General features: G+C 45.4%; 1 protein-coding gene across 5 annotated transcripts in view; it reads right to left on the reverse strand.

The window, feature by feature from the left end:
- Positions 1 to 3,485: 3,485 nt before the first annotated feature.
- The window catches only part of MAPK7 (mitogen-activated protein kinase 7), a 34,895-nt gene continuing 26,353 nt past the window's right edge, over positions 3,486 to 12,027 (reverse strand). For 4 of the 5 annotated variants that reach the window (XM_053261417.1, XM_053261418.1, XM_053261416.1 and 1 more), the window contains 2 exons: positions 11,005 to 11,132; positions 4,994 to 8,859 (listed from right to left, as the gene is read on the reverse strand). In XM_053261417.1, the coding sequence (XP_053117392.1) occupies positions 8,706 to 8,859; positions 11,005 to 11,132 (282 nt within the window). In that variant the 3' untranslated portion in view covers positions 4,994 to 8,705. Of the gene's footprint in view, positions 4,599 to 4,993; positions 8,860 to 11,004; positions 11,133 to 12,027 lie in introns of those variants that run through there. The other variant, XR_008309781.1, reaches the window with a different exon arrangement.

Below are 12,027 nucleotides of genomic sequence, written 5' to 3' on the forward strand. Positions count from 1 at the left end.
AGTCACTGGAGGTACTGTGCTGGGGGTGGATAGGGCCAGTTACTCTCCCCCTGCTAAATAAAGAGAATAACCACAGTACAAGGTGCCTCTTTGCCCAGTTAGCAGGGGAAGCATAGTCCATGTTGCTAGACTATGTACGAGTCAGCTTCCTATGTCCCTAAGCACTTCTTCCTTATCCCAATTTCTCACAAGGTTGTCGTGTGGATAAAAAGGGATGTGCATCTGAATGTGTAGAATTCTCTGCATTCTGAGTTGCTGGGAAACAGGACAGTGAGGAGGAGGTAGTAGTATTATGTATTATTTATTTTTCTATGTAAACCGCTTTGAGAATTTTGGTTGAAAAGCAGTGTATAATTATTCATAGTAGTAATGCAGGAGTTCTCAACCTTGGTTCCTCAGACATTGGTTGGCTACAACTCCCATCATCCACAACATTGGTTCCTGCAAACTTGGGGGTGATGGGAGTCATAGTCCATAGTCTAACAACACCTGAAGACCCAACTTTGAGAACCCTTAGCATGCCCAATTCAATGTTTTGCATCCTATTCCTTTTTTTTCTTTTAAAAAAATAAATCAAGGTTTTTCTTTAAAATCACTTTGAAAAGGAAGACGGCTGGAAGCAAATTCTCACCTCAGTTCTGGGCAAGGAAGAAAGAGGCGGCAACTTTTACGTCTTTCCTGACTCACTTTGCCTCACCCAGGAGAGTGAGGCACTCTCACCTATTACTAACACCACACACTTCATCTCCCTCACTCATGAATAAGCGTACTGTGTTCCCTCTCTGGCATTACAGTTTTAAAAGGTGCCACTCAACTGGCCCCTCCAGGCAAGGCTGTCCTTAGAGAGCCCTGGTGGTGTGCAGGGCCTGGAGCAAATCAGCCCGTGCAGTATGTGTGTGTGTGGGGTGGGGTGCCCTAAGGAGAGCCATGTCTCTAGGCTTAAACTCTGTTGATGCAGGAAGTGATTTAGTCACAAGTGGGGTCAGTGCCTATTTTGTACAACGGGTCATAGAGCGTGTTGTGTGTAGGCCCTGCATCAGAGAGAGCACCTTCCCCCCACCCACCCCACACCGCCCCACCGTCCCAGTGGGACACTGCGGAGACCCAGTTCAGCAGAATGGTGCTACGGTAGTGGAAGAATCTGCAGAGGACTCAGTTTCACATTGCAATTTAGTAAAGGATTCCTTCTTGTCTTGTTCCATATCCATGGCTTCAGTGATGCAACTCTACCACACCCTGGCTGCAGCTGTGCAACCGTTTGTGAACATGTTGAAATAGCCATGCCGGAATGCAATCTGCTCTGAGGCACTGCACCCAAATGAGAAAACCGACACAATGGTCTCTTGAATGCGAACTCGCCCACCATTGTGATACAAGTCAGGGACAGAGAGTCCCCCAACAGACACTGATTTTCTGCTGCTTTAGAAATTCATCCATTTCTAAATTCATCAAAATTAGGGATTCGTCAAAACATTGTTTTGAGCTTTTAGGAACATTGGGAGCTGCCATATACTGAGTCAGACCATTGGTCCATCTAGTTCAGTATTGTCTTCACAGACTGGCAGCAGCTTCTCCAAAGTTGCAGGCAGGAGTCTTTCTCAGCCCTATCTTGGAGAAGCCAGGGAGGGAGCTTGGAACCTAGATGCTCTTCCAAGAGCAGTTCTATCCCCTAAGGGGAATATCTTACAGTGCTCACACTTCTAGTCTCCCTTTCATATGCAACCAGGGCAGACCTTGCTTAGCTAAGGGGACAAGTCATGCTTGCCACCACAAGACCACTTTTCTAAAAAGGATGTGCGGATCAAGCAGAGGAGAGGCTCAGAGTACTAGCAAAATATATTCTCTTTACTAATCACTAAGCTTTGCGTCCTAGCTGTAACAAGGGCTTCTACTTTTAAAATCTAATCACTACAGGGCTTTTCATACTTGGGTCCCCAGCTCTTGTTGGACTATACTCCCACCTTTAGCCACCATGGCTGGGAGATGATGGAAATTGTTTGATTAGTGAAGCATACTTTTGAATCAGACAACAAAAATGGCATCTGTAATTAACTGGGCAATGTTTCCTTAAGTTAATTATTTTAATAAATGCTTATATAAAACAAACAAGAAGTTTTGGTAAGAACTTATCTGCCTACTTCCCTTTCACTATCATCTTAATTGATAATTACCATCTTCAGAAGTGGTATAGATCATGAAACATCTTTACAACGTAACCACACCCAGTGGCATCTCATTCACATGTCCGGCATCTTGAATTGGGGTAGATGACATCACCATAAACTACACTGTTGAGGATCCCTAAGTGTCACTACAAGTCTTCCAAATTTGGTCCAAATCAGTTTGGCAGTTCACAAGTTAGCCCAGTTGCACCGCAAATGTTCACATGTCCGCCTGTCCCTAACTTGAAACTATACTACCATGCCAGTTGTTTGAGATGGATCTCGGATTGGATCAGAGAACCATACAGTTCAATTACGGACATGGAGGGATTAGATCTGTCGAATGGACTACTTTTTAGATTGTGAGCCCTTTGGGGACAGGGAGTCATCTTATTTATTTGTTATTTCTCTATGTAAACCGCCCTGAGCCATTTTTGGAAGGGTGGTATAGAAATTGAATTATTATTATTACATAAGTTTTTATGGATGAACATAAAAAGAAATGACCAGGAAATGAAATCCACACAATCAGAAACAGTCTGTTAAGTGTTTGGGATATGTATAAGAAAAGGATCTGTGAAGGTCTATCACCTTTGGCTTCCATATGAAACTTTTTTTTTTCATGAAGAAGAAAAATCTAATAAGTTTGACCTTTGAAGAGAGAAGGCATATAGCATACAAAATTTAACTATTGGGAAAGCAAAACCTACATCTATTCAAACTCTCATTTTGGAATGGTCTGAGGAACCTTCATGGTTTCAATATTTACAAATTAGTTCGATCATGTAAAAAAACAAAAAAACAAGGTGGTAAGATCATAAACTTAACGGAATTTGAAGTATTAATAACCAAAAATGTTGATCATTTAATGGGATTGATATACAAGTTGCTGTTGAAATATGACTCAGAAACAGAAGAGATTAAAGACTGCATGATTAAAGACTACACACTCCAGATTTGGTTTCTTTTAATAGCAAGGGTTGACTAGTGTATTACTCATATCTTATATCTTTCTGCAATATCCGTTGTGAGGGCGAAGGCTGGCAAAGGGTGGAAGTGGAATCTTGGATTGTCATATGTAATATGCCATATGTAACTGCTGGAAGTTCATGAGATGTTAATACAATCATGTTAATGCATCTGTGCAACAATACATTCCCCCCTTTCTGCCCCCATCTCGCCTGCCCTTCCCCCCACCTTCTGCCTCCATCTCCCCTGCCCCATGTCCTCATCTGTCCCAGCCCTCCAAAGGGCAGCGGGGCTTCACCCACTGCCCATCCTCCTCCTTCCCAGCCCTCCATCCTCCTCCTTGACTCCCTCCCCGCCAGGCGCAGCGCAGCTCAGCAGCCCACCCAGCCAGGCTCCTCTCAGCAACGCAGCTCCACTACCTGCTACCTCCGCCTTTCCATTGGTCACAGCTGCAGTGGGGGTGGGGCTTGCCACACATCCCAACACATCCATGCATTCCCTACACATCCCCACACATTCTGGCTAAGAGAATTAGATAGATAGATAGATAGATAGATAGATAGATAGATAGATAGATAGATAGATAGATAGATAGATAGATGTAACCGCTGGAAGTTCAAGAGATGTTAATGCATCATGTTATTTATTTCTATCATCTTAATGAATAAATAAAAATTTAAAAAGAATTTCTTGCAAGCACTGGGATTTTGAGATGTCCTGAGTGAATGACATTTGGAAAATTGTTAGTATGATCAAATTTGGGTCTCCAATTCATAAGAGACAAATCCAAAGAGGTGAGATAATTTTCTTACTGTGGTTTCCCTTCTGGTATTTGGGAACACCTGATGTGAGAGTGGGGGTAGAAGACCTTAATACAAATATAAATTTTGGTGAGTGTTTTCTTTTTCTTTTCTGATTTATATTTGTGTATAATTTTGTTGGGTTTCCTACCCCCAACAATTTCAAAGTCAATAAATGTATTTTGAAATCAAAATATCAAATCTAAGCCAACAGTGACGAGAAACAAACAGTGCCTTTTTAAAAGGGTTTGGGCGGGGGGTGGGGTTTCATTCTCAGAGGCTAGCTTTATAGCTCAAGTTTCCTCCTCACTCACCTATCCAAATCATCTCATATCTGTGAAAATGAACTCTTCCCAACACTCCAGCTGCAACCAGCACACTTTAGCATGTTAAGATCAGCTGCTCAAGATGAAACCAGTTTTTCCTACTGCCTTCTCTCTCTAACCTGCCTCTTGATGGTGTGTTTGAACAAGACATTCCTCTGACAAGAAGCTGGCCTAGATCCAGTGATAGCTGACATTAATGCAAACGTTCCATCTCAGAGCTGATCACATTTCAGCACATGTGATTACCAACAGCTGTCTCCTGGACAGAGTTACACAACTCTGTGTGCAGATTCTTTTTACATGAATGTGTCCGCTTGAATCCCTGAGACGGCATCATTTTGCTGGAGAGAAAAAAAGCACCACATGAGGTTCGGGGCTTTTAAAAAGAGGACGGTCTCAAAGCAGTGCAGGCAAAGAGGCCTTGAACAAGACACCGGCTCTCTATTTCCCACATGGAATTGTTCAAACATCTCAATGCAGGCCTATGGACCTGGTTTTGGCATCACTTCATGCATGAACAAGTCCAGATGAGCAGGGCTTCAGCATTATATAGACTTTAGTCCTCCTGGGTCACAGAGACTACAGGCTAGAACATCTCTGTGAGATCTGATAAGTTTAGAATACCAGAAAGTTCACTTAACAAAATCTGTAGGCCCAAAAAATGGTTTTGCAAAAAAGCAAGTGCGCTCTGTTAAGGAGGATCACCCATCCAAACTCCAAATCATACAATCATCACTAGAAAACAACATTATTTTTTTATTTTTACAAGTCATCTTTTTAATAGAAATTTCAGTGGCAATACCACATAGCACATCACAACTTGGAAAAACCATCACACATCCCAACAGCCCTGAAAGCTCAGACAAACAAAATTGTACATACAGATTCAACAACCTATCCAGGAACCCATTTCAGATCTGACCTCTGGATTGTCAGAGGTGGGTTTTGCATTTCCACTCTACTATCCTAGCACCAAGAGTCTCCAAATACCTACCTCTAGAACTATGCAAGATTTCAATCCCATCTTCTGCAAGGAGATGCAGAAGAGAGAGAGAGGCTCAAATTGACAAACTAGTGTGTAAACCTTTTTCATGGAAAGGTGTTGTTACTCTTGAAGCCACGACAATATCTGGACCCCACAAGTAATCTCTTAAGGCCAGTTCAAATCAACAGGCCAGTTGTGTTCCTCTATAGTCTTCGGCAGCTATTATGAGAGAGGAGAGTTATCTCCAATATGAAAATTCACAGTTCCTCAGAAAAACACAAGAGACCATACTAAGAATGAGGAAAATTCCAGAATCCTGGGTCAGTTTCGACAGGGTGATATATAAAGGGGTTCTTTAAAAAATAAAAAAAAAGTAACATCCTTCCAATCTAGATTTGTGTAAACAAGGAAGTCCTCAGGGCCAGCTGTGTGTAAAACAAAGCAAGCCTTGTGAAGGCACTCCTGGAAGCGCGGGTAACCTCTTCTAGGGTATTACAACCTACATTTTCAACCATGCTAAGCCCAGTAAAAAAGAAACAAGATGGCCGCCCAAGAGGTTCGCTCATCCTTCATGGCTGGGCCTCATTAAGCATATTACAGCCAAGTGGAAACCATTTGGAAGAGCCTTCATTGTGGCAACCCCCTTCCTCCAACGTAAGAGTGGTTCGCATACATATCCACAACATCATGTGAAGAGCCGAAGTGTGTAGACCCCTTATCTTAGCAAGATAGGGACGCTGGACACATGGGACCTGGACTCAACTACCTTCAAGTGGCGGATATGGCATGTAGATTGGTCTGCGTGAGGGAACACAACCACCTCATGAGCCATATCTTCAGGAGGACATGCTCCCATCAAGTGGCTGTGTTCACTCATTTTGGGTAGACACAGGAAAGTGGCCCCAACAAAGGCAACAGCCAGTGTGAGTGAAGCAAAGCCTCAGCTGTTGCCAGAAATGCCCAGAAGGAACAGACAGAGGAGGAAGAAGTTAAAGGGACTGGGAAAGTGTGCAAATTAGAGGGGGAGCAGCCATTTTGCCCACAGAAGTGGGACTATGCCATATGCCAACATTAGTTACTCAGCCTAGTTAATAAGTATCAAACACTACCATATTCCATCCAGGATATAGTCTCTCTTCCCAGAAAGAGAGTGGACTGTCACCCTACTTCAGTGCAAGTGCCATTTTTCCTCATGACACAGATAGGGCTAAAAGTAGGGATGTGCTGAAATACGATTCAGCTGTCCGAATCGTGTGCACATCCCTTTAGAACCCGAGGGCTTTCACAGCCCCTTTAAAGGGAAGGAGAGCAGGTCCGTACTTGCTCCTCCTCCACTCGCCCCCATTGCCACCCTCCCAATGCTCCCCCCCCCCAGCTAAGAGGCCATGTGTGTGGCAGCTGGGAGAGACGATGCACATGGGCATAGCTGGGGGAGTGTTGGGAGGGCAGCAATAGTGACAAGTGGAGAAGGAGCAGGTACAGACCTGCTCTCCTTCTTTAAAGGAGGTGTGAAAGCCCTCGCTTAAGGGGAGGTGCTCATGATCCGGACAGCCAAATCGTGTTTCGGCACAACCCTAGCTAAAAGCTACATCTGTGGGACTTCGGCTTCCTTCAGAGCTTCTAGAACAGGGCTGCCCAGCTTCCGCCCTTCCATTCTTTTTAGACTTCAACTTCCATCATCCCCAGCCACAGTGACCAATAGGTAGGATGGGAATTGTAGTCCAACACCAGCAGGAGGGCCAAATGTTATGCAGCCCTGTTCTAGGAAGACAGAAGCCTTTTCCTGGATGAAAACACGGCAAGCGACCCCCAATGCAGGAATTCACCACCTTGGGTCCCCAGAAGTTGCTGGGCTACAACTCAAGGTTGGGAACTCTTTTCTAATGCCGAGCAAGTCCTTAATGCTGGGCTGCACAACTTGGTCCTCCAGCAGGTGCTGGACTACAACTCCTATCATCCCTGACTACTGGTCAGTGTGGCTAGGGATGATGGGAGCTGTAGTCCAACAACAGCTGAAGAGCTGAAGTTCTGCAGCCCTTTCTTAATGCTAATGCCTCATTGCCGTGAGGAACATATGTACACCCCCTGCCCTGCCCCCAAGACCAGCAGCTCTCCAGTACTCCTGAACATTGGTTTTACCCACAAGTAAGGATGGATGCAGCCATTTAAAAGAAAGGCCACCAAAGAAGGACCAGAAGTTCAATCTCCAGTACTTCCAGTCATAAATAATCTCATGAACCAGGAAAACACTCTATCCAGAACTTTTGGGGTGCAGAGTACAGGTCTAGATGAACCACAACATGACTTGGTATGAAGCAGCTCCTTCTGTCCCCACAAGGTGACCCTGTCATGCCATCCCCATGATAGTCGGGATCACCCTTTAAGTCAAGAATAGGCAACCTTGGCTCTACAGCTGATGTGGGACTACAACTCCCATCATTCCCAGACACAGTAAACTGCCTACCCCAGATTTAGGGCCAAGGCCTGTGGCATTTCCAGGGAGCGCTACACACTTTTGAGAGAATGCTAAAGGGATGGGGCTGTCACTCAGTGGTTGAGCTCCTACTTCGTATGCAAAAGGTCTCAGGTTCGATCGTCAGCATCTCCAGGTAGAGCTGAGAAAAATTCCTGCCTGAAGCCATGGAGAGCTGCTGCCAGTCAGAGTGGACAATACTGAGCTAGATGGACCAATGGTCTGCCTCAGTGGGCAGCAGCTGCCGACATTCCGAGTACTCCGCCCCTTAAGATGTTCCAGCAAACTCAGCTTCAAGACCAAGGCAACAGGTGCTTCCTTTGTCACACAACTGGCTCAAAACCGGCCTTAACGTGCACAGGCAAGACCAGCACCATCAAGCTTTCTGGGTGCGAGGAGAGAGGGCTGCATCTACCTGCCTGGCCAATACAGCACAATAGCCAAAGCTTTGGTCAGTTTACCTTCTCCAGCACAGGGGCTGCAATTGGCACCCATCTGTCTCTTGGCTTCTCAGTGGTCTTGGAGGACTGGTCTGTAGAAGCACACATCCCTCAACTTTTCATCTCCCAAGCGTGGAAGGAACCGTACAGCTTTAGGCCACAAGATCAGGAAACACAGTGAGGGGTCAGGAAGGAGTTTACTTGGTATGCATTTCCAAGGCAACGGAGAACCCCCTTGGTGTCATGACCAAGGTCCCTACTGAGCAGCTTCAAATTCCCGATTCCCACCGCACCGTTGTTCCAGGGTTCCCTCACACCTTTGTTTAAGGCCTCTAGCTGAAACACCAACCAGGCCTGATCCAGTTTTGGCGCCTTCTTTTTTTTGTTAAGGAAGGGGGAGGAGGAAAACAGGCACTGTGGTGACTGTTCCCAGCCAGAGGACTCAGGAAGGCAAACAGAACATCCGTTAAGAACAGAACCGAGCCTTTTCACAGCCAGTCAAGAGAGGAAGAGAAAAAAGGAGGAGGTTGGCAGATGGGATTCGCCACTTTCATGCGTCCTGCAGGTCTGGAATGTCAGAAAGGATCATGGGAGAGCCCAGCTGCAGTTCTTGTTGTAGGATCTCCATGTCAGCTGGGTTCATGCGATGGACTTCCAGCCAATCAGCGAGAAGCGAGGCCGACAGCGGGGCAGAGTCACCTTGACTAATCCAGTGAAACGAGATAGAGAGAGATTTTTAAAAGGCAAGATGAAGACGACTAGACTAAGCAACTCACCAAAATACACAATATGTGCTGTCCTGTATGGACAAGGTTTACATTTTCCGCAAGAAAAAAAGAATGGGTCGCTTGTTGCAATCAGGAATGGTTAGCTCTCAGTCTACTCAAGATATAGTTTGAGCACATCAGCAGTGCTTAGAAAGCAGTACTAAGAGCCTGACCCATCTTCCCACCCCTTTATTATTTATTTATTTATTTGATTTGATTTGATTTCTATATCACCCTTCCAAAAATGGCTCAGGGCAGTTTTATTGAGGATTTCCATTTATATCACCATACAGGACATCAACAGCCACAGCACAACACACTAAACCTCATTTTACCTCTCAAATCAGGGGCTCCCAATCTTGGATCCCCAGATATTGCTGGGCTACAATTCCCATCATCCTCAGCCATAGCCATTGTGGCTGGGGATGATGGGAATTGTAGTCCAACAACAGCTGGGGACCCAAGATTGAGAACCATGTCTTAGAAGTTTTATGCCAGCGTGGTTTTCTATATGCACAGGAGCACCCCCTAGTGGACTTCAGAGATGCTGCAGTTCATTATGGATTTGTAAGAAAAGTCCACAGGGCAAGATACTGAATAAAACCCATGCACTTCAGAAAGTTAGTGAGCAAGATCTGCTGGACACAAGAGAGCAATTGCCAATTACACTGTCCCATCAACGGATACAAACTGAGGAGCACAGCATGATATTTATGGGCAATTTCAAGAGTAACAGAATCGTGCCTGTTACTATTTTGTCAATGATTGTAGCACTGCCGAAAGGCTTCTTAAAGCCAGAGGAAACAGCAGATACACGTGGTGGGGGATCTGAGAGCCAACGGCGCATGCGCAGCCAAGCGGGGGAAGGGGTGGCAGGGAGGTATCCTGCCGCCCCATAGCTAAAAGAAATATGGCCGCTGGGGTTGGAAAGCGTCGGAGGGGTAAGTAAACGCTCCCCCGCCCTTAAAGGAACCCCCCACCCCAAAACATTCGAACCCAAACCACCCATGTCCAGACCGGTCTGGAGGCCTGTAGAATGGCCTCCGAACCGGTCCGGGCACATCACTAATAGATAGCATCTGAAATGTGCAAAATATGTAACATATTTTGCACATTTCAGACCCTATGTCAATAACAGAATCAGAAGCAAAATCCAAATATTTTGATTCCATTACTGCACATTTCAAACACTAATATTTAAAGGTTTTGTAAGAATATGAAGAAAAACCAGAAGCACCAAATGCAGTTGCAAGTGAAGAGACAAAAGTCCCATGGTGCTGTAAACTTGTTTATCTGAGCCCAACACGTTTCGGCCGAAGCCTTCTTCAGGGGCAAAATATTATCCAATGTAATCCTGTTAAAAAAAAACTTCTTCAAAAACAGGAAACAATATCTTGGACTAACCAAGATGGAGCACATTTGCTGCTATCTTACTAATGTGAGCTTGTCCTTGGAGTAGGAGAGGTTCTCTTGCCAGTGGGTAACAACATGAACATTTGCTTATAGCTACAATCATTGACATGGTAGTAACACAGCTGATTCCGTTCCCCTTGGAACTGTCCTTATGTCAGATGCTGGGAGCAGAAAGTCCCAAGTACTATCTTCAGTTCTCAACAGGAAATGACACAATATCAACATACATACTTTAAGTAGCATGTGTTGCCTGTCTTTGATCAGCAAATGACTGAAAGTGCTCAAGTTGCCTCAATAAGGCTTCATTCCAAAGCTCCCAGGACACACATATGTGGTTTAATTTAACCAGGCTACTAGCTGACCTTAGAATTCCAGTGCTGAAGGTTCCTCCTCCTCAGCTCTCTCATCTGCCAAGCTCAAGGCTGCACTGACCTCAGTGATGTCACAGCAGCCAAGCCAATCACAGCCAAAAGAGCGGCGACTCACCCAGCTAGCCTACACAAGCCTAGGTGCCATGAGCCATCTACTGCCAGGCAACACTCGCAGGCTGTGTTGTGGACACGCCAGTCCCAATTAAAAAGGCAAGTATGTATGAAATGCACTTGCTCCACTCATCAAAACCCCACCACCCTGCTCCACCTATAATGCGCAGGAGAACATTTCTCTTACCTCTCCCTGTTTTCCCCAACCATGTCGAAGGACTGATTCAGAAATTCTTCCAGGTCAAACCCAACCCCATAGCCAGCACCACTGCCTTTGGGGGTGCCAGAGAAGACAGGGGGCAGGAGGTCTTCCACCTGGAATCAAGAAAAGAGTGCACTCATTCCTCATGCAGAGATCAAAAGCATAAGATGGCATCGGGGACCAAGGGAAGAACCATAGATCAGTGGAAGAGCATCTGCTTTGAACTCAGAAGGCTGCCGGGTTCAGTTCCTGGCATCTCCAGGGTGGGCAGGGAGAAAATCCTGCCTGAAACCTTAAAGAGCTGCTGCTAGTCAGTGTAGATAGTACTGGGCTAGGTGGACCAAGGGTCTGACTCCATCAGAGGCAGCTTCCTAGGCAACTGACAACCAATCCAAGACAAAGAAGGCCCTGCAGAGGCAAAGAGATCTTCCACCCTGAGTGAAAGAGCACAGTGGACAACATCCAAACTATTCCACCAGGCTAGATAAAGGCTATGATAATGCGGGCATTTGACTGCAGTCTGCAAAAAAGAAAACTTGGGCACCGATCCAAAGGAATTAGTTGCACTTAAGTCCCACTGAAGCCAATGGGAAGAGTTAGTCCCAGTTAACGCCAGTCTCATTCATTCCAACGGCAAGCTGTCACAGCTAGCTTTCTCAGGATCCAGGAAGCACCTTGTTAAAACAAAATCCCAATCTTACGGGTTTTCACTGGATATGCTTATTAGTTTGGGTTATGATTGTGCTAGGAAGTCTATTAAACAACGTATTTCTGACATTGATCTACAGTTAGAAGTTGCCAAAATCCCAAAAGGTGTTTACCTTGGAGATCAGCTTTTTAACACAAAACCTGCTGCATACTTAAATAATATTTCTTTTTCCAAGTTCAGGCGGGCGCTATCTTTAGCTCGATTAAATGCGCTCCCTACAGCGGTGCTCCAAGGGAGGTTTAGGGGGGTTCCTTATGCATCCCGACTTTGCCCTTGCGGGTCAGGCGATATCGAGACTA

The sequence above is a fragment of the Hemicordylus capensis genome, chromosome 6 (assembly GCF_027244095.1).
Source record: "Hemicordylus capensis ecotype Gifberg chromosome 6, rHemCap1.1.pri, whole genome shotgun sequence".
NCBI classification, from domain to species: domain Eukaryota; kingdom Metazoa; phylum Chordata; class Lepidosauria; order Squamata; family Cordylidae; genus Hemicordylus; species Hemicordylus capensis.